Raw genomic sequence first — 22,690 nt, 5'->3', positions numbered from 1 at the left:
GGTCCTCACCCTTAACAATTTCTCCTTCGAATCCTCCCACTTCGTCCAGACCAAAGGGGTAGCCATGGGCACACGATTGGGCCCCAGCTATGCCTGTCTCTTTGTTGGCTACGTAGAGCAGTTGATCTTCCGTAATTACACCGGCACCGCTCCCCACCTCTTCCTCCGCTACATTGATGACTGCATTGGCACCACCTCGTGCTCCCATGAGGAGGTTGAGCAATTCATCAACTTCACCAACACATTCCACCCTGACCTTAAATTTACCTGGACCATCTCTGACACCTCCTTCCCCTTCCTGGACCTCTCCATCTCCATTAATGATGACCGACTTGACACTGACATTTTTTACAAACCCACCGACTCCCACAGCTACCTGGATTACACCTCGTCCCACCCTACCTCTTGCAAAAAATGCCATCCCATATTCCCAATTCCTCCGCCTCCGCCGGGATCTGCTCCCAGGAGGACCAGATCCACCACAGAACATACCAGATGGCCTCCTTCTTTAGATACCGCAATTTCCCTTCCCACGTGGTTAAAGACGCCCTCCAACGCATCTCGTCCACATCCCGCACCTCCGCCCTCAGACCCCACCCCTCCAACCATAACAAGGACAGAACACCCCTGGTGCTCACCTTTCACCCTACCAACCTTCGCATAAACCAAATCATCCGCCGACATTTCCGCCACCTCCAAACAGCCTCCACTACCAGGGATATATTTCCTCCCCACCCCTTTCCGCCTTCCACAAAGACCGTTCCCTCCGCGACTACCTGGTCAGGTCCACGCTCCCAAACAACCCACCCTCCAATCCTGGCACTTTCCCTTGCCACCGCAGGAACTGTAAAACCTGCGCCCACACCACCTCACCTCTATCCAAGGCCCTAAATGAGCCTTCCACATCCATTAAAGTTCTACTTGCACATCCACTAATATCATTTATTGTGTCCGTCGCTCCCGATGCGGTCTCCTCTACATTGGGGAGACTGGGCGCCTCCTAGCAGAGCGCTTTAGGGAACATCTCTGGGACACCCGCACCAATCAACCACACCGCCCCGTGACCCAACATTTCAACTCCCCCTCCCATTCTGACGAGGACATGGAGGTCCTGGGCCTCCTTCACCGCCGCTCCCTCACCACCAGACGCCTGAAGAACACCTCATCTTCCGCCTCGGAACACTTCAACCCCAGGGCATCAATGCTTCAACAGTTTCCTCATTTCCCCTTCCCCCACCTCACCCTAGTTCTAAACCTCCAGCTCAGTAACTGTCCCCATGACTTGTCCGGACTTGTCCTACCTGCCTATCTCCTTTTCCACCTATCCACTCCACCTTCTCCTCCCTGACCTATCACCTTCATCCCCTCCCCCACTCACCCATTGTACTCTATGCTACTTTCTCCCCACCCTCCTCTAGCTTATCTCTCCACGCTTCAGGCTCACTGCCTTTATTCCTGATGAAGGGCTTTTGCCCAAAACGGCGATTTCGAAGCTACTTGGATACTGCCTGAACTGCTGTGCTCTTCCAGCACCACTAATCCAGAAATAAATAGGTTGCAAGTCTTTCAACCAAGCTCATCTGATTTGATTTAATTGAAAGTTTCTTCTGTACTTATTTCGTAAAGGAAACCACTGATAGACCAGTGGAGCAGGTAGACAATGGTACTAATCAGACAAAATGATCTGGGTAAACATTAGTCATTTTAGTTCCAGGTGCAGGCAACATTAAGTATTGGACTTTCCAAATCATTTCCACTAGACAATGCAGACAATTTGCAGCACAAACAAATCCTTGAAAACATTTCTGTGGATGTAAATAGTTTGTCAGGCCTCTGACTTTAACAACATGGAACTTTTCAAACATGCAAAATCATATATTTAACACAATACATAATTTCAATTGTTACACAGCTGGCCAAAAGAGAATATTTAGGCCAAAAATATTTTAAAATATTGCAAACTTCCTTTCTATGACAGATTATTACCAGATCTTTTATGGTACAATGTTTGTATTCCGTACACTGAGTAAAGAAGTAACCTTTCAGAAATCATATTAGCAACGTTATTTGTTGGTAAACTATTTGCAACATTAAAGGTTATGTAAATTCAAAAAAAGAGGTCAGTGCTTAGCAGAAAAGAGATTTACAATCTAAATTACCATGCCACATTTACAGCTTTAGTATCTAAACAAGTCTTTGAAGTATTAACATGGTGAAGATTTATACAAATACACTTGCTGCAGGGCCCTTAGAGTCATTAGTGCCATCATGCAATGTTCATTTTATATGTTTCACAATTATCTCAAATGTTAAGCATTATATTGTTCTTCCCGCTCCAATTTTTGGAATAATGCCTTGCTTCTCAACTTTGATTCCCTTTCTCCATCTTTCCATAAAATGACAAGGTGATCTGTAGAACAGGTTACCATTCCATGGCCTTCAAAATATAGGAACATCTGGGATTTGACAAAAACAAAATATATAATTTAATAAGTACACCTTGCTCCATTGATTAAAACAATTAGAATTAATTTTAAAAAAACTTTCATCTAGGAAAGAAAACAGTGCCAGAATAATGTTACTCACTTTAGAACACTCTTGAGTTTTTAATGGCATACACATTTGAAATGAATGCAAGTGTTTGGAAAATACTATAAATGATGGAAGAGACAAATTGGGAGGTTTGGATAAATACTGGCAAATGGGACTAGGTTAGATTGAGATGTCTAGTCAGCACATATGTACCGGATCAAAGGGTCTGTCGCCAAGCTGTATTACTCTAATATAAAGTTGGCTGCCTGTACCACAATGCATAAAAGCATCATGACAAATGAGCTGAACCAAGACTTTTGTTCTGAATGCATACCACTCCGGCATGAAGGAAATAATAGAAATTGTGATAAGGACTCTGTCTATGGATATAGATAGGTGAATTCACACTTTCATAAATGATATTTTAACGACAACAATTAACAGGTTTTTAGGAAAACAAAAATTAGGATCAGTTCAAATGAGAGTGAGACAGAGCAGAAAGGTTTCACTGGAAGTAATAAAATGGATGTCCAGATCAGGATAACAATGGGATATGCAGAAACCAAGAGAAAAGTAACTTGAGCAGCATTATAGAACAAGAATAAAACAGCAGAGAAAAGAACCAGTTGGAGAATCAGTGCAAGTATTTGTAGATAATTCCTTTTGTGACCTCAAAAGCAACATCAGTAGCTATTGTCAAACTGCCAACATTGAGCAGAGGGGAAACGAGCTTCATATATATTGGAAAAAAGCAGGTGGGAAAGCTTTGGTTGTCATTAATATAACTGACCAATTTCACAAAGTACAATTTCAACATTGCCAAGCAACTTATTCCCAAACCCTGCTGGAGGAATACAGCATCTCATTTCCAGAAAATTAACCCCAGGTATAAAGATAACTGTATAACACACAGGAAACTGTTGAACCCATGCCACTCCAACACAGTCAAAAATCACTGTAACCCAGTCACTCAGCTTCAGTATGTAGATAACCCTTCTAAGTGCACGCAATCTGAAACCAAGTTTCAGGGCACTGTTGACTCCTCCTTCAAAGCATGAGAAAATTGGTCAGAACCCAGAAAAATCAGCTCCGACAGCAAGCAAAAGTAATGTCAATATTCCAGAAAATGCAGATAATTTTCCATACCTTGGGAGGCTCCTCTTGATGAAGATGATAAATAGCCAAGAACAAGAGTTCATCAACAGCCGTTGATGCTCAGCCGTTGTCTGGCTGAGGATGGGAGCTTGAAGGACTGGAACCTTCAATCTAATACTCCAGACAAGGTTTAGCAGGTAAGCAACCTTCAGAAAAATGGACAACCAATAGCAGGCACCTGAAAGCCTTGGAGAAATATCACCACTGCTGTTTTGTTAAAATCTTCCACATCCAGTAGCAAGATAGGCTGCCCAATAGCAGCATCCTCTTTGTAGCTGCATCAATGCACTAATCACTCAAAATCCATTCTGATAGAAGGACATTGGTATGTCTGACAACGCCATGTAGATAACTATGATAGCCAGCCTTCTGCACCAACCCCCGTTCTAATGATAAGGTAACATAGGCAATAATCAGTTGGGAATAAAATGTACACATGCTGAACAATTACTTACTCGCACTGCACCTGAATGGCCAATCAAATCACCAGTTAACTCCAGAGTCTTTAAGACAGAACATTCCAACTTGCGTTTTGCCATTTGGTTTTGCTGCTTGTTTGGTCTGCCAATTCCCCACATGCTAAAAAGCCCTAAACACAAATACAATATAAATAATCTCATTACAGTTATGCAGTAAATTCATAAAAGTGAGAAATCCATGCCAGCAGAGCCTCAGTCATAAAATTAACAAGTGCAAAGATTTAATCAAAAACAAAATCGACTTAAAGCATTAAATACTAACACTTGGACGGACTTAGGTGTGTTTGCATAAGGCATGCAGAGAGTCAGCATGAAGGTACAGCAAACAATTAGGAAGATAATTGTTTTTTGGCTTTTCTCACATGGGAATAAGTCTTATGTCTAGGTGGTCTCAGCAAGACCTTATACAACTTCAGCACCTGGAATACTGTGTGCAGTTTTCATCTCCACATTTAAAAAGCGATATACTTGCTTTAGAGAAAGTAGTGATGCTACACTGAATTAGTTCTTGGATGAAGGTTGGTCCTATGATGAGGAGCTGAGCAAATTGAAATTAAATTCTCTGGAGTTTAGAAGAGTGAGAGGTGATTTCATTGAAACATACAAGGTTCTGAAGGAGCTTGATACAGTAGAAACTGGTTGAGGAATCTAAAGCTCAGAGGCACATTCGCAGAATAAGTGGCCAATCATTTAGAATTGAGAGGAGGAGAAATGACTTCACAGATACTTGAACGCCTTTGGAATTCTTTGCTCCAGAATATTGTGGAGCCTCTATTGTTGAATGCATTTCAGAATAGATTGATAGATTTTTGGTCTCAAGAATATTGGAAGCAGGCAGGAAAGTGGTGAAGCCCAGGATCAGCTATTATTGTACTGATAGCAGTGCTGGCTCAACAGGCCACGTGATTTACTCCTGCCGGTTTGTTAAGCTCTTGTTAAAAATTGGAAAGAACAACACCTCTCCTGAAGGGTTTTTAAAAGGGCAATGTCGGTGTAAATTGGCTTGTGTTATAAAAATTGGGACTCCTTAACATATCTAATCTATAGGTTCCATCAACTCACTTTATCAGGATGGAAATCTGTCAAGAGATATGGTATTAAAGTCGAATTTGCACGGTGAATTGGGTTCCTCCTCTCCAAATTAAGCTGGCTGAATTAAACTATTGATGGAGAAAACCACAAAGCACAGCTAGAACATTCTAAAGAACAAAATGTTGTTATTTTTACATTGCAGCTTATACCAGGCCTTTGGTTTGAAAAATAATTAGTCAGTGGCCTGCAATTTCAACTCAATTCTACTATGTTTTCAACTGTTATTTGGCCAAGACCAGTGCAAAAGGCAGCAGAACATTAAGTGCTATTTGTATTTCAATTTCCATAATTGTCGTAGTTCCAAAAATATCACCATAGATGCAGGCTCAGTTTAAATTGGTCTTAATCTCAGAGTGAACCAATCACCATTGGGAGTTAGTGCTAACTATATTGTGCTTGTGTGCAGGCTTTCTGAGGGGGCTTAAAATAAGCTAGTTCTTCTCAGTGCAAGGACACTAAAAGGTCACTTTGAAAGCTCTTGAATGCAATTAGACCGATTCATGGCAGATTTTTGATTTGCAAATTAATTTAAGCAGAGACTGAGGACAGTGGGGATTAAAATGCAACACATTAAAAACAGGCTCAACACTTATACTGCTATATTCACGTTTAACCAACATAAGAACATAGGAACTAGGAGCAGGAGTAGGCCGTCCAACCCTTCAAGCCTGCTCCACCACTCAATAAGATCATGGCTAATCTTTTCATGGACTCAGATCCACTTACGTGCGTTTTCAGCATATCCCTCAATTCCTTTATTTTTCAAAAAAGTATCGACCTTAGCTTTAAAAGTGATTACTGAAGTAACATAAACTGCTTTCCTGGGTAAGGAATTCCATAGATTAGCAAACATCTGGGTGAAGAAGTTCCTTTTCAGTTCAGTTCGAACCTGCTTCCTCTAATCTGGAGGCCATGCCCTCTTGTCCAACCAGTGGAAACATCCTATCTATTTCTAGTCTATCGATTCCCTTCATAATTTGATATGTTTCTCTGAGAACACTCCTCATTCTTCTAAATTCCAATGAATATAATCCCAATCTACTCAGCCTCTCCTCATAAGCCAGCTCCCTCAACTCCAGAATCAACCTAGTGAACCTCCTCTACACCCCCTCCAGTGTCAGTACATACTTTAAAGTAAGGTGTCCAAATCTGCACACAGTACTCCAGGTGCAGCCTCACCAGAACCTTGTACAGCTGTAACATTACCTCTCTGCTTTTAAACTCAACCCATGTAGCAATGAAGGACAAAATCCTATTTGCCTTCCTAATTACTTGTTGTACCTGCAGACCAATCTTCTGTGATTCAGGCACAAAGACATCCAGGTCCCTCTGCAAACCAACATGTTGCAACTTTTTACCATTCAAGTAATAATCTATTTTTGCTGTTACTGCTACCAAAACGTATGACTTCACATTTACTAACATTGTATTCCATCTGTCAGACCTTTGCCCACTCAATGTATCTACGTTCCTGTGCAAAGTTTCACCATCCTCTGCACACTTTGCTCTGCCACTCGTCTTAGTGTTATCAGCAAATTTTGACACTGTACACATGGTCCTCAACTCTAAATCATCTATATAAATTGTAAATAATTGTGGTCTCAACACCAATACCTGAAGCACTAGTCACTGATTGCCAGCCAGAATACCACTAACTTTTTTCCACTCCTTGCTTCCTTTCAGTCAGTCAACCAATCCTCTATCCACACTAATACTCTAGCCCTAACATCATACATCCTTATCTTATGCAGCAGCCTTATATGCAACACCTTGTCAAAGGCCTTTTGGAAATCTAGGTACACCACATCCACTGGGTCCCTGTTGCCCACCTTGCTTGAAATGCCTTCATAGGATTCCAAAAGATTTGTGAAGCATGACCTGCCCTTCATGAACCCATGCCGCATCTGTACAATGGGACAATTTTTCGAGATGCCCTGCTATTTCTTCCTTGATAATAGACTCAAGCATCTTCCCCACTACAGAGGTTAAGTCACTGATCTATAATTCCCCATCTTTTGTCTACTTCCCTTTTTAAACATTGGAATCACATTTGCTAAATTCCAATCTGCTGGGACAGGCCCAGAGTCCAGCAAATTTTGGAAAATTACCACCAGTCCTCCCGTTATTTCTCCCACTATCTCCTTTAGTACCCTGTGATGCATTCCATCAGGGCCAGGAGACTTATCTATCCTAAGGTCCATTAGCTTACCCAACACGGGCTCTTACTGGCATGTTATTAGTATACTCTACTGTAAAGACCGATGCAAAATACCTGTTCAATGCCACAGCCATTTCATCATATCCCATAACCAACTACCTCTTTTCATCCTCTAAAGGACCAATATTTACTGTAGCTGCTCTTCTTCATTTTATATATTTATTTAAACATTTGCTATAGGTCTTTATATTCTGTGCTAGTTTTTTTTTCTCATACTCTATCTTACTTTTCTTTATAGCTCTTTTTGTGGCTTTCTATTGACCTGTAAAGTTTTCCCAATCTTCTAGATTCCTGCTGTTTTTGGCCACTTTGTGTGCCTTCTCTTTCACTTTGATAGCCTGCCTTATTTCCTTAGGCACTCATGGCAGATTACCCCCTCCTCTTACATTCCTTCAATCTCACCAGAATATACTTTTACTGAGCACTTTGAAAAATTTCTTTGAAGATCCTCCACTGCTTGTCAACTGTCGCACCATAAAGTCTCTGTTTCCAGTCTACTTTAGCCAGATACTCCCTCATTCTATCACAGTCCCCCTTATTCAAGCATAGGACCTTGGTATTGGAGTTTAATCTTCACACTATCCAGCTGCATTTTAAATTCAACCATACTGTGATCACTCCTTCCAAGAGGATCTCTGACTGAGGTCATTAATTATTCCTGTCTCATTACGTAGGACCAGATCTAGGGTAGTTTGCTCCCTCTACTGTTCTATTACATGCTGTTCAAGAAAACTATCACTGGTACACTCAACAAACTCTTCCTCAAGGCCACCCTGACCGAGCTGCAGATTAAATCTACATGCAGATTAAAATCCTCCATGATAATAGCCGTACCATTTTTGTAAGCGTTAGTTATTTCCTTGTTCATTGCCTGCCCCAATGCAATGTTATTATTTGGAGGCCTAAAGACTACGCCTATCAGTGACTTTTCCTCCTTGGAATTCCTAATTTCCACCCAAATGGATTCGACCTCATGCTCCACAGAACCTGTATCATCTCTCAGCACCACCCTGATATCGTCCTGGAATATCAGAGCTACACCACCTCCCATGCATTCCTGTCTGTCCTTCCAAATAGTCTGGTACACCTGGATATTTAATTCCCAGTCATGACCATTCTGCAACCATGTCTCTGTGGTGACTACCAAATCATATTCGTTCATGATGATTTGTGCCGTTAACTCACCAACCTTGTTACGAATGTTACGAGCATTCTCCATAGTCCTTACAGCTTCATAAAAAGAAGTGAGCTATAGCAAATTCACTTTTTAAAAAGAAAAGCAATTTAATAGATCATTTCTGCTGCAAAATTTTAAATAAAACAAAAATAAACTACAAATCTCAAAACCATGCGATGATTCAAAAAAGCTTTAATTATGGATAGAACTGCTGATTACTACAGCCCAAAGCTTCCTAGAAATGTGCACCACTGGCACTGGGCCATTTTACATTAAAAATGCACAAACTAATAGCATAAGTGAGTTAAAGCATTCATACTGTGCTATTATTTCCCACTCCATCAGTACCCATATCTAAAACATGAAAAACTGATCAAAGTTTGACTCTCCTCACGCAGTCAAAGTAATCACAACTGAAAATTATTGGCAGTTCTCTCACTGTGGTCAGTCAGTAAGAGTTCAAGAGTCAAAATAATTGATTGAAATAGAACAAACTTACTGTTTCTTTAAATCTTTAATATTACACATTGTTGTTTCAATTCATAACTAAAATGTATCAAAACGATTACCATTGTGTGCCAGGTCGAGCATATAGCAAACATGCCAGGTCAGGTCTATTGTGCGCATAGCAAAGTACCTGAATTAGTCATTGACAAAAGCAATTGAACTATCTGAGGCGGAGTTCCCTCTGAACTGATGAACTTCCCTTGCATTTGTTGTTCATCCTTAATTGGTCCTGAATGAATCGACTTAGCCATTTAAAACAGCACAATGCTCCGTGTCTTAATATGTAGGCCTGAAGTCACATGTCGGCCAGACCAGGCAAAAAAGATTTTATTCTCAAATAGTGAACCAGATGAGATCCTATAACCACTGATGATAATCTCACGATCACCATTACGGAGACTAGCTTTGGATTCTCAGAGTTTATTAGTTTATTAAATGAAACATAATAGCACCACAATAATCCCTAACAAGAAACCGAATCTAATCATCACCCATTGACAGTCAATGACATAGTTGGGAATTCAGCAATAACAATCAATATTTTGGGTTATCAAAGACCAGAATCTGAATTGGACTAGCCATATAAATACCGCAATTATGAAAGCAGGTCAGAGGCTAGGAATCCTGTGCTGAGTAACTCACTACCTAGCTCCCCAGAGTCTGTCTACTAATGGTCTACCCTCCACTTGTCTGGATGAGTGCTCATCCAACAATACAAGAAACTTGACACCGTCTAGAACAAAGTAGGCCATTCTCTCTCATCCACACACATTCACTCCCTTTGCCACTGATGCTCAGTTTGCATCAGTATGTATCACCTACAAGATGCAATGCAGAAATTCACCAAGACAGCAACTTCCAAACCCATTTATAACAAAAGAGCAGCAGATACTTAAAAACACCATTACATGCAAGTTTCATCCAAAGCCACTCAGACCATTGTTGTTTGGACGTATTTCACCAGAAGGTCCCCCCCCAACAGCATCGTGGTGTACTTGTACCAAAAAAAGACTGCAACAGTTCACTACCACTTTCTCAAGCACAGCTTGGGACCAGGAATAAATGTTGGCCCAGTGTGTGAATAAAAAAAAAACAATTCTTCCCAAGACCTCATTCAAAGATAGACAGTGTAGTTAATTTCAGGATTACAGCAACTGTTGTTCACATTTTCGCAGTATTTAACTGGGTGTTGCAAGGAGGAACATAAATCAAATTGGTTAATGTCAATCAAGAGAAATCTCAAGTGACTGGACTTATGACTGAAGACCAATCATATCAGGTTGAGGACATCATGTGAAGGTTTGTTATAGCAAATTTGCATTAATGAAACGCACATTATAGCAGAACTTGTACTTTAAATCGACCAATGCATATAACATAAGAAGTACAGTAACCTGATGTGGCCGGCTCAGCTGGTGGCAGCTCCTGCAATTTCCAGAGGCGAACGCTGCCATCCTCAGAGCAGGATACCAATTGGCTGCAAAACACATTGAAAATTGATAATACTTTCAGAGCAAACAAGAAACAGCAGAGAAAATTGGTTTTGTTGTTACTTAACGTATATTAAATGTTCATTTTTGATTTTGCTCAAAATGTTCTAAACTTAATTCTGGCAACAGTTTTAAGTTAGAGAAAGAGAGGACTGCAGATGCTGGAGACCAGGGTTGAGAGTGTGGTGCTGGAAAAGCACAGCAAGTTAGGCAGCATCCGAGGAGTCGGAGAATTGATGTTTTAGGCACAAGTCCTTCCTGATGAAGAGCTTATGCCCGAAACGTTAATTTTCCTATTCCTTGGATGCTGCCTGACGTGCTGTGCTTTTCCAGCACCACACCCTTGTCAACAGTTTTAATTAAACAATGGAAAGTGTACGAAATACTTAGGACAAGAACATACTCATCGAAGTTTATTACCTTTCCACAGATTTAGTAAAATGGCGGTGTATATATAAAAATTGAAATCTTTCCAGTCTTAATTTTTGCTAAATTTAGAAATGGAAAAGTAAATGTACCTAAAAGTACGCAAAAGCCCCTACTTCCTCTTAAGTGGAAATGGAGCGCTTCTTGTAAAGTGGCATTTAACTGTGTGTCAACAATCCAAACTAAGAACCATCTACACCTTCCAAAGTGGTACTGCAGAACCATTTAAAATGAATAAAATTAATATCAGTACATCTTAAGAGAACGGTCAGGATTATTAAGATTGATCTAAATTGCTTGAAGGAAACAAACTTGCATTTTCATTTAGTATTTCTTCCTGCTTCATGTAATAAAAGCATGCTGTTTACACAAAACAGGTTAGTATAACATACAGGAGCAAGATTTCATACTTGTTTGGTAACTTTGCAATGTGCAACACGCGTGAATCATGTGCCACTTGCTGGTACGCGATCACGGTTTTTGTTTGAAGATTATACACATAAATTCCAGTTCCAATGGCAGCAAAGATATTCTACAAGGGGAAAAAAATTAGAAACTTATCTTTAATTTAACAACATATCATTATAAAAGGATGTAGAATTGCTACAGAGAAGAATTTGGAAAGCTGTAATGATTCATCTGATGAGCTATTTTGTAGCACAGACCAGATGAATCATCAGTTAAAATAAGTGAATGAGAGTAGGATTTGAATTTTTCCATATTATGAAATAATTTCTTTTAAAAAATGCTCTTCCTATTGTGTGCCTTTTGATGAAAATACAAGGCAAAATGAATTGTATATTTTTCAACAAAGCTCCACACTAATTGAATGACAGCATGTTCTTTGCTAAAATTCTTGTCATTGTAGCCCATACATGGGCCTTTTTATCTTTATTCATAATGCTGATTTGACGGCGTTAAATATAACATTCATTAATCCATTTGGAGTATTAGACACAAATTTATTAGATTTTTGGATAAACACCATTGGCTTTTAGTTTACCTCTCTATCTGAAGACAGATGATGGATGCAGGTTTCATGCTGGTTTGGGGTTAATGATATTTTTATTTCAGCTGGTTTATCAGACTGTTGGGCAGAATTCCAGAACTGAGATTCAGATGCTCGAACTGACCAATCCAGGCTGTCCCAAATTATTAACTCACCCACGTGGGATCCAGTTGCAAATGTATTATCTGTTAATGGAAATAAACAATTCACCATGGCAAGATTTCAGTGAAACCAAAACTCAAAACAGCTTGGTATTACAGTAGTTTGATTTTAGTTGACACGAAGAGTTTGATTAAACGCTTGCCTGTAGAATTTGCTTCTGAAAACCTACATTACGAACAAGAACTCTTCTAATGCATGGATCTGCTGCTAAAGTCAGCAACTTAAATCAGTAGCAGCTAATTATGATTTCTGCTTGAGATTCAGGAGGGAAATTTATCTCCAGAATAGCATCAACAATTAGTATAAGCCTTAATCAAAACTAATTTCCACATTTGTACCCAACAAATTTTAAATGAAATTAAGATATTTTCCGAAGAAGGCAGCCATAACACCAAATACTTAAAACAAGTAGTTCAATCACTTTATCAAGACAGGTGTGAAAGGGATGAATGGCAGTTATCACAAAGTCAGAGAAACTGAAGTTCTAGCAGTGGGAGGTGATCACAGATAAAGTAACAGACAATTCAGAGGATGAAATTTTTAAATTTAAGGTGTTAGGGAATCACAAACCGGTGTAGATCAGGGAGGAGTGGGGTGATATTTGATTGGAACTCCTGACAGGATAGGATCCAAGCAGCACAGCTGTGAATGAGTTGAAGTCGATGGAACATTAGAAATGGATCAGAGAAGTGACAGTCTGAAATTTGGGTGGCAGTGCAAAAAGACAAAGGGCTCACGGATTGTTTTATTTTTAAAAAGTGGAGATGACAGCAGTTAGGACATTCAAGAGGAGACAGAACCATTCATGGTAAAAAAAAAACAGCATGTGGGCTAAGAATGGAAGTTAAGTGACAAGCGTCTTATTCAGAATAGGGCAGGGGTAGGATCGAGGTCTTGTGGACAAGGTGAGGTCTGAAAAGACGTGAGGCAAGATGAGTAAAAGATGGCAGCACAGTGGCTGTGGAATAAAGGAGGCTGACAGCTTTGTTAACACTAATTATTATTAAAATTATTAAATTTAACTACTTTGACTCTTAGGCCAGGTTCAGTTTATTCCACTGTACAGCAAACTTTGTATTAATAGCACCTCGTGAACCAGCACTAGACAAACTGGCAGAAATTATATCATCAAAATACCAGAAGTTTACTGTATTATTGTGATCTCCACAATGTCAGAGCAGTCAGTTGAAGATGGGAGTAAGAAAGGCACCCTACTAGTAAATTTTATTCAAGGCAAAGTTGCATTAAGTGATTTATGTTGTAAATGAACTATAACAATGGTGTGCATACTCCCTGCATTATCTTTCTATTTCTTAATGTGTGTTTTTACCTTGATTATGTGGACCTCTTGATCAACCAAATATTGGTACACTCCTTGTCCCATAGGTGCTGGTTAATAAAAGGTTTGCTGTAGTTTAATTTTGAATGGCCGCAACAACAGCTAAACTAGCACTATTTCAAAAAGCTTTTTGAGGATTTTCTTTTTGGTTTACAGCTGTGATTTTGGCATTCAATTTATTTTCATACTTAAAAAGTTTAGAAGTTTGCTTTTTGGGAGAACAATATTCGCTTTTTTTTATATACACTATCAAGTAAGCTTGTTTTTACAACAGCTCAACTTTATAAGAGGTTGTGCAAGTCTAAAAAGTGGATAAAGAAACATCTACTGGCACAAGTATTTTTTTAAAATTTATTCACGGGATGTAGGTGTCACTGGCTAGGCCAGAAATTACCTAGCTGCCCTGGAGAAGTGGGAGGTGAGCTGCTTTCTTGAAGCACTGCCGTTCTTGGGCTGTAAAGACACTCAAAGCACCATTATTCTGCAACCCTTGACACAGTTACTTTCCAACAATAGAGCAACCACATCTGTTTTGTCCAAATTGGTAGAACAGAAACTATTCAAAAACAGCAATGGCACTATGATAAGCCTGCAATATAAGGGAGGCACTGCCAGTGGACTACTGTATTATCACTTCTCTCAAATGTTAAGCTGGTTCAGGCCAAACCAGCACTGCAACTTCAAGTACCATGCTGGCTGTATATGCATCAAAAGGCTAACATAACATTGCTAAAAATTTATCTCCTTTCCAATTGAGCATTATAAAATGCTGCTTCAGTGGTACATTCCTCAAAATGATTAACAATGCTTATTTCACATCTATCCAATGAAACTGGCAAAGAAATTGTGAACACTATCAATTCTCAAAATACACAAAAGCAAAAAAACATGAAGCAGGTTTGCAACTTCTGTCATTTATATTTAGTACTGGCGATTAGTCTTCAGTTGCAAGATGCCTTGCTTTCTCCTGCAACAGCAGCCAAGTAATATGTTGCCCCCAAAGTGAAGGAAGTAGTTACAGAGATAGTAGGTGCACTGATATTAATCTTCCAAGAATGCTTTGATTCTTGAAAAGTATCAGAGGATTGGAGAACTGAACGTCATACCCTTATTCATAAAGGGAGGGAGACAGAGAAAGGCCAGTTAGCTTCACATCGGTCACTGGGAAATAATTTTTATACTCACTTGTAGAAAATAAATATTGCTGGCCAGGAAATGTCTCCATGCTTCAGGCTCACTGCCTTTATTCCTGATGAAGGGCTTTTGCCCGAAACGTCGATTTCGCTGCTCATTGGATGCTGCCTGAACTGCTGTGCTCTTCCAGCACCACTAATCCAGCATTTATTGTCCATCCCTAGCTGCCCTTGAGTAAGTGGTGTGAGCTGCCTTTTTGAACTGTTGATCATCTGCTGCAGGTTGACTGACAATGCAGTTAGTAGGGAAATTCCAGGATTTTTATCCACTGACTGTGAAAGAACAGTGACATTTTTCCAGGTCAGGATGTCGAGTGGCTTGGGGGGGGGGGGGGGGGACTTCGAGATGTGAAGTTTCCATGTATCTGCTGCTCTTGTCCTCCTAATGGTTGTGGGTTTGGAAGGTGCTGAGCCATGACCAAATTGGCACAGGGTCAACAAGATTAAAGAGATAAATGTATGGCTAAAAGATTGGCTTGGGAGAGTTTCAAATTCATGGGACATCAGCACCAGTACTAGAGAAGGAGGGAGCTATTCCAATGGGACAGGCTCCACCTGAATCATACTAGGACCAGAGCTCTGGCAATTGCATAACTAAAGCTGTGGGTATGGCTTTAAACTAAATAGTGGATTCAGTTGTATGGAAAATAATGGAAATAGTTAGAGGCAGCCCCATAGAGGTTATTAGAGTTTCTAAAATAAGTAATAATACAGTGAATAGAAAGGGTCAGTAATCTAACTTCAGGCACAGCAGATAAGGGGACAACTGCGAGAAGGGGGCAGTCAAAGCAGGACTGAGGGTGTTGCACTTAAATGCACACAGTATAAGAAGCAAGGTCAATGGGCTTGTAGCACAGCTTGAAATTGAAATGTTGTGAAGGGTCTTCTGTTCTGAAGAGGACTCTCACCAGACCTGAAACTGATCACAGTTCACTCTGATCTCTCTCCACAGATGCTGTCAGACTTGCTGAGCTTTCCAGTAATTCTGTTTTTGTTTTCGATTTCCAAAATCTGAAGTTCTTTTGGTTTTCTTAATGTACTTGATGTTCTTTACCAACCATTTCCTTCCACAGAAAATGGTGGATGCTTAGTTCTGAGTCTGCCAGGATCACTTAGTTTCTGACCTCATTATAGCCTGGTTTTCCTCCCATTCTCTGTCAGCAGTGTACAATTTATACGAATAATGATTGTCTTGAAGGCCTGCCTCTGTACTTTTTATAGTGCATAATTCTGGGTTATTGGCTTAGGGAGAGGTGATGGCCAAGGGAGAGGTGATGTCCTCGTGGTAGAGGTAGTGGTACTTTTACTGAACTGTTCGTCCAAAGACCAAAGTAATGTTCTGGGAACTTGGGTTCAAATCCCATCACAGGAGATGGTGGAATTTGAATTCAATAGAACTCTGAAATTGAGTGTTTAATGATGACCATGAATTCACCATGGAAAAACCCATTTGATTCACTAATGTCCATTAGGGAAGGAAACCGCCATCCTTATCTGGTCTGGTCTACATGTGACTCCAGAGTCCACAGCAATGTGGTTGACTCTTAACTGTCCTCTGGGCAATTAGGGATAGATGTTAAATACTGGCCTGGCCAAGGATGTTCTCAACCCATGAATTAATTTTTAAAAACTTCCAACATTCCAAGAAAGGATTGTTCTGCCTTCTGTCAGAGCTATGTGCAGTAACAGCTGAAAAATGAGCCATTAAGGCAACTAATCTAGGTAATCCTCAATAAAAATAAAAATGAATTTACCATTTACACTGATTAGTGCCCTGATATCATCTTCATGGTTTGACAGTCTTCTCATCTCAATAATTTCCCAAGTCTGAGATTCTGATGACAATGGCGTCAACTTGAAAATAACTGAAAACAGCAAAAGTTAATTAAATAATAAATCTAAAAGTTTTCAGGTTGTTTTATTTTTACTACCACACCGTAAGTACATAACTAATTTCCTTAGAAATTAGATCAAATAAAAACACAGCTGACAGATTATGTTAAATTAAACATTTTTTTACTAATGCAACTTTCACAAAAGTCTTACCTATATCCTTCCTGACCGCTGTAGCAATGCTGTTTTTTGGTAGTTCTATCATCGAGCTTACATCTGTTTATATTAAAAAAAAAGAGATACAATAACCCTCATACTCAAAATGCATAGCACAAGATGACAGGAAACACTGCTGGCCCTACTAATAGGAAATTAACTGGAGAATTTAGAGAAATAAGAATCAATCTCTATCTCAACTCCCACACTTCACTTTGTATAGTGCATGCTATTTCGACCATTAAGCACATATATGCTCACGAGTTATAGTTTCACTAGGTTGGCAACTCATTTGTAGATTTGCCTCATGTTGCATTTAGCATGGCCTCCTGCACTTATCCTTGAACCAGTACTGATGCTCTTAGAATACTGACAGAGAGAAATACAATTCGGCTTCTATTGGTCCACAAAATTTTTTGGATGCCCAGCTTGGGGCTACTTGATCAGTTCTGAATCCACCTTATTCAGCATGGCATTAATGTCCCACATGGTGGCGTGGGTGAAGATGAGACTCAACTCCAAGATGGCAGCACAGCAGCAGCTCACAGGAGCCTCTCTAGACAGAAAGCTACTAAATTCCAAGAGAAACGGGAAACTCAGTGTTTGCAGACACTGCTACAGTACAGGAACCAGGTGGAAACATACCTGGATGGAAAACTACACAATCTCGGCTTGCTTTGGAGACCAGGCCTCCAGTCCTCAGCCTCGCCTGATGCCGGGTCTTGAGACATCAGAAGCAGTGTGCGAGGAGGCAGAGGTGTGATAAGCATAGGGGAATTCTCGGCTTGCTGCTGAGATCAGGCCCCCAGTCCTCGGCCTTGCCTGATTCCAGTAGCTGGGTGTGGAGTCATCAGAAGCCGTGTGCAAGGGGCAGAAGTTCATGCCAGGCTAAGTGCGAGGGGGCAGTAAGTGTGCAGGAGTTCATACCAGGCTAAAAGCAAACCCAAGCCAGCCAGCTCTCCCTTCCATTCTGCTCTCCAACGTCTATTCCCTGGACAACCAACTATTCTGCATCGGACAACGGCAGGCACCTCAGCACGAGTTCAGAGACTGTTGTGTCCTTGTTTTCATGGAAACATGGCTCAGCGACAGAGTTCTAGAAACTGCCATCTAGCTAGATGGGCTTGCCTAGTTTCACACCAATGGAAATGCAGCTCTGTGCGATAACTCTCTGGGTGGGGGGGTCTGTGTGCCGGCATCAATACAAAATAGTGCAAAGCCATGCTAGTGTCGCTACTGCTCATCACTGGTGGAGTTTGTGACTGTTAGGTGCAGACCGTTTTATTTCCCACAGGAATTCATTGCTGTTCTTATATTTGGGGTGTATATTCCTTCCAGTGCTAATGCTAAGGAAGCACTCTGAACTGTATGGGCTATTGGTGGACTGCAGAACGCATGTCCTGACAGTCCATTTATTGTTGCTGCAGATTTCAACCATGCAAATCTCAAGACTGTGCTCCCTAAATTCTATCAGCATGTGGACTTTGCAACGAGAAGGGAGAACACGCTGGATCTGGTTTACACAAACATCCCCAATGCAGACAGGGCAGAGGCCCAGCCCCACCACGGCTCCTCAGACTACATCTGTTATAGTAATCTCACCGCTCGTCAGACGTATCAAACCGGTTCTGAAGCAGGTGAAAACCTGGCCGGCAGGAGCCATTTCTGTCCTTCAAGACTGTTTTATCCCAGGTAAAAACAATGACTGCAGACGCGGGAAACCAGATTCTGGATTAGTGGTGCTGGAAGAGCACAGCAGTTCAGGCAGCATCCAAGGAGCTTCGAAATCGGCATTTCGGGCAAAAGCCCTTCATCAGGAATAAAGGCAGTGAGCCTGAAGTGTGGAGAGATAAGCTAGAGGAGGGTGGGGGTGGGGAGAAAGTAGCATAGAGTACAATGGGTGAGTGGGGGAGGAGATGAAGGTGATAGGTCAGGGCGGAGAGGGTGGAGTGGAAAAGGAGATAGGCAAGTAGGACAAGTCCAGACAAGTCATGGGACTTCAACAGTTTCCTCATTTCCCCTTCCCCCACCTCACCCTAGTTCCAAACTTCCAGCTCAGTAACTGTCTCCTTGACTTGTCCGGACTTGTCCAACCTGCCTATCTCCTTTTCCACCTATCCACTCCACCCTCTCCTCCCTGATCTATCACCTTCATCCCCTCCCCCACTCACCCATTGTACTCTATGCTACTTTCTCCCCACCCCCACCCTCCTCTAGCTTATCTCTCCACGCTTCAGGCTCACTGCCTTTATTCCTGATGAAGGGCTTTTGCCCGAAACGTCGATTTCGAAGCTCCTTGGATGCTGCCTGAACTGCTGTGCTCTTCTTGCACCACTAATCCAGAAACTGTTTTATCCAAGACCATCAATTCTAACCACAACCTGAAGCCACGGATGATCGCAAACATGTGCGCGCTCTGCTGAGGACCCATAATTCCGCTTTCAGAGCAGAAGACAAGGCGGCCCTAACAACAGCAAGGGCCAAGATGACCCGAGCCATCAAAGAGGCAAAGTGTGCACACGCACAGAGAATACACAGCCACTTTCAGGACAGTGGCGATATACAGCATATGGAAGGGTATCCAGACCATCACCAACCACAGAACAGCGTTGCCTGCTTGTGCTGGTGATGCCTCACTCCCGGATGAGTTGAACATTTATGCACGGTTTGAGGCATGACATGGCATCACAGCAAGGAAGTCCACATCAGGTTGGCTGTGGTAAAACACAGCACATGAGGAAGACCCTATGCAGAATCAACCCACGTAAGGCTGCTGGACTAGATAACATCCCTGGCAGAGTGCCCAGATGATGCTCTGATGTACTGGCAGATGTTCTCAAGGACATAGTCAACATCTCCCTGAGCTACACCATAGTTCCAACATGCTTTAAAGCTGCGACTATCATCCCCAAGCCGAAGTAGTCTTCAGTGTCCTGTCTCAACGACTACCATCCTGTTGTGCTTACACCCATCATCATGAAGTGTTTCAAGAGGCTCGTGATAAAGCTTAAGACCCTGCTGCCCCCCCCCTCCCCCCCTCCCCCCCCTCCCCCCCTCCACCCCTCACTGGACACCTTGCAGTTCAGGCATCAACCCATTTGTTCAACAGATGATGCCATTTCCATCACCCTCCATCTGGCCCTCACGCACCTGGAAAAGACACCTACATCAGACTAGTGTTCATAGACTTTAGTTCTGCATTTAAGACTATCATTCCTCAGCACCTGATTGGAACGCTGAGTCTGCTGGGCCTAAGTACCACCCTTTGTAACTGGATCCTGGACTTCCTGACTGGAGACCTCTGTCAGTCCAGATTAGGAACCTCTAACACTGAGCACGAGGGTGGGGGGGTTGAGGAGACAGGTCTGTGTGTTCAGTCCATTGTTGTTCACACTGTTGACATGACTGTATAGCAATGCACAGGTTGAATCACACATCAAGTTCACTGATGATACGATGGCAGTAGGTCTCATCAGAACAAAAAATGAGTCAGTATACAGAGAGAAGGCGCTGCAGCTACCGGACTGGTGCAGACGCAACAACCTGTCTCTGAATGTGGACAAGACGAAAGAGATGGTTGTTGACTTCAGGAGGGCACAGAGCAACCACTCTCCGCTGGACATCAATGGCGCCCTGTGGAGATCGTGAAGAGCACTAAATTTCTCGGCATACACCACCCGGCAGAGAATCTCAGCTGGACCCTCAACATCAGCTCCAAGAAAGCACTGCAGTGTCTCTACTTTCTGCACAGGCTGAGGAAAGCCCACCTTCCACCCCCACCATCCTCTCAATATTCTACAGAGGGTTCATTGAGAGTACCCCGAGCTGATGCATCACTGCCTGGCTCGGAAATTGCACCTTCTTGGATTGTAAGACACTGCAAGGGATAGTGAGGATAGATAAGAAAATCACCGGGTTCTCTCTTCCCTCCATTACAGATATTTACACCACACGCTGCATCCAAAAGGCTAAGAGCATTGTGGAACATCCCACACACACCTCATTCAAGCTCTTCTCCGTCCTGCCATATGGCAGAAGATACTAGAACATTCGGTCTCTCACGGCCAGACTACAGCAGTTTCCTCTCCCAAGCCATCAGGCTCCTTAACACACTATGATCGGACTCTTTCCCATCTGAAATTCTTCTCACGACTTCAAATTGCTGCTAGAAAAATGTCTATTGTTTATCATTCTTCAATACACTAACTTGTGTGCTTTGCACTTCTTACGCACTTTATGCCGTATACGATTGTGTAGTTTGTGCTGTCCATGTGGCACCCTCGGTCCTGGAGGAACGCTGTCTTGTTTTTACTGTATCAGATGTATATGGCAGAAGTGACAAGTAAAAGCCACTCTACTCTACTCATCTCTATAAAGGATAATTTGATTGCCATTCCACCAATACTGCCGCGGACAAACGTATCTGTGATAGGTAAACTAGTAAATGCAAGATCAAGTGTTTTTTTTTTGTCTCCTAGTTCTCTCAGCCCCTTTCTGCCTGACAGATATTCCTTTATGACTGAGTGAGCTTGTTTAGTGATATTACAATGCCAGACTGTGGTGAAAATTAAAGCCCTTACCAACTATGCACTCGCGATCCTCAATGGAACCTGCTCCAACTGTATACATCTTTGAGACTTCTCCAATTCTGGCCTCCTGTACGTCCTTGATTTCAATTACTCTTACGATATGTAGCAGTATTTTCAGCTGCTTAGCCGAAAGCTCTTTAAACCTTTTAACGTCTCTCTCCCGTTAATATACTCCTAAAAACCTACTTCTTTGATCAAGCTTTTTCACACATTTCATGATTTCTCCTTCCATGTCTAAGTGACAAAGGATGTCAAAAATGTTTCTATTGATACCACTGTTATATGCCTTGATATATTTTCCTGTGTTGAATGTCCTATATGCAAGTTGATATAGGCATATTAGTAATAGGTTAAACTGATTTAATACTGCGATTTTCCATGCAAGATTAGTTCTCCCAAGAAAAAAAGTTTCTTGAAAGTTTATCTTGGAAATAAACATACTTGTAATAAAACATGAAATATGGAACTGAATGCCTGAATAAGAGCAGTTTAAAATAATACCTGCATCTTTAAAGCAAGCTGTTTTGCAGAGCAATTCTGCTTGACAGTTCCAAGTGCATACTTTATCTGCTCCAGAAAACCACACGTCAAGTCTTTCGATAATCATCAGACACTGCCAAAATAAGCTAAATGATAAAATTGCAAACACAACAATTGTTAAAACATTAGCCACAAGTGGACTTATCCTGACACAACCTTTAATTCAAATTCTTAAACTCGTAATATGCAAAATGTGCAGATCATCCACTCCAATAATTTTACACGTATGGTTACAGCATATTGCTTCCATGCAAGGGACTGGAAAGATGATTAGCTTTTAAAACAAAGTGTGTTCTCCTTTGAGGAAAAGTAATTTGTCTAAATCCTACAGTGCCAAAAGACGTCATTCGGCCTATCAACTCTGCAACGACTCTCTGAAGAACATCCCACCCAGACACAGCCCTCTGTCCCATCCACATTACCCCACATTTACCATGGCTAATCCATCTGGCCTGTACATCCCTAGACACCATGGAGCAACCTAACATGGCCAATCCACCTAAACTGCACATTCCATGCAGACACAGGGAGAATGTGCAAACTGCACACAGTCACCCAAGGTTGGAATCAAAGCTGGGTCCGTAGTACTGTCAGGCCGCAGGGCTAAACATTGAGCCACTGTGCTACTCTCCCATTTGGTTCATTTAAAACATGCCTCAATTATATCAATTGTCAAATTAAAAGTAGGGAAGCAATAGATCATTTGAAATTTGTTCCAATGTGCAAGTGAAGG

The 22,690-nt window shown here is 41.5% G+C and overlaps 1 protein-coding gene across 1 annotated transcript in view; it reads right to left on the bottom strand.

Moving 5' to 3' along the window:
- Positions 1 to 1,512: 1,512 nt before the first annotated feature.
- The window catches only part of wdr41 (WD repeat domain 41), a 56,115-nt gene continuing 34,937 nt past the window's right edge, over positions 1,513 to 22,690 (bottom strand). Inside the window, exons 7-14 of the mRNA XM_072547513.1 lie at positions 21,919 to 22,030; positions 16,826 to 16,888; positions 16,534 to 16,644; positions 12,080 to 12,270; positions 11,487 to 11,608; positions 10,555 to 10,637; positions 4,143 to 4,276; positions 1,513 to 2,456 (exon numbers count right to left, since the gene is read on the bottom strand). Of these exons, the coding sequence (XP_072403614.1) occupies positions 2,310 to 2,456; positions 4,143 to 4,276; positions 10,555 to 10,637; positions 11,487 to 11,608; positions 12,080 to 12,270; positions 16,534 to 16,644; positions 16,826 to 16,888; positions 21,919 to 22,030 (963 nt within the window). The 3' untranslated portion in view covers positions 1,513 to 2,309. The remainder of the gene's footprint in view (positions 2,457 to 4,142; positions 4,277 to 10,554; positions 10,638 to 11,486; positions 11,609 to 12,079; positions 12,271 to 16,533; positions 16,645 to 16,825; positions 16,889 to 21,918; positions 22,031 to 22,690) is intronic.

Source organism: Chiloscyllium punctatum, chromosome 2 (genome assembly GCF_047496795.1).
Source record: "Chiloscyllium punctatum isolate Juve2018m chromosome 2, sChiPun1.3, whole genome shotgun sequence".
Classification (NCBI taxonomy): Eukaryota; Metazoa; Chordata; class Chondrichthyes; order Orectolobiformes; family Hemiscylliidae; genus Chiloscyllium; species Chiloscyllium punctatum.
This window is presented reverse-complemented; position numbering and strand designations above follow the sequence as displayed.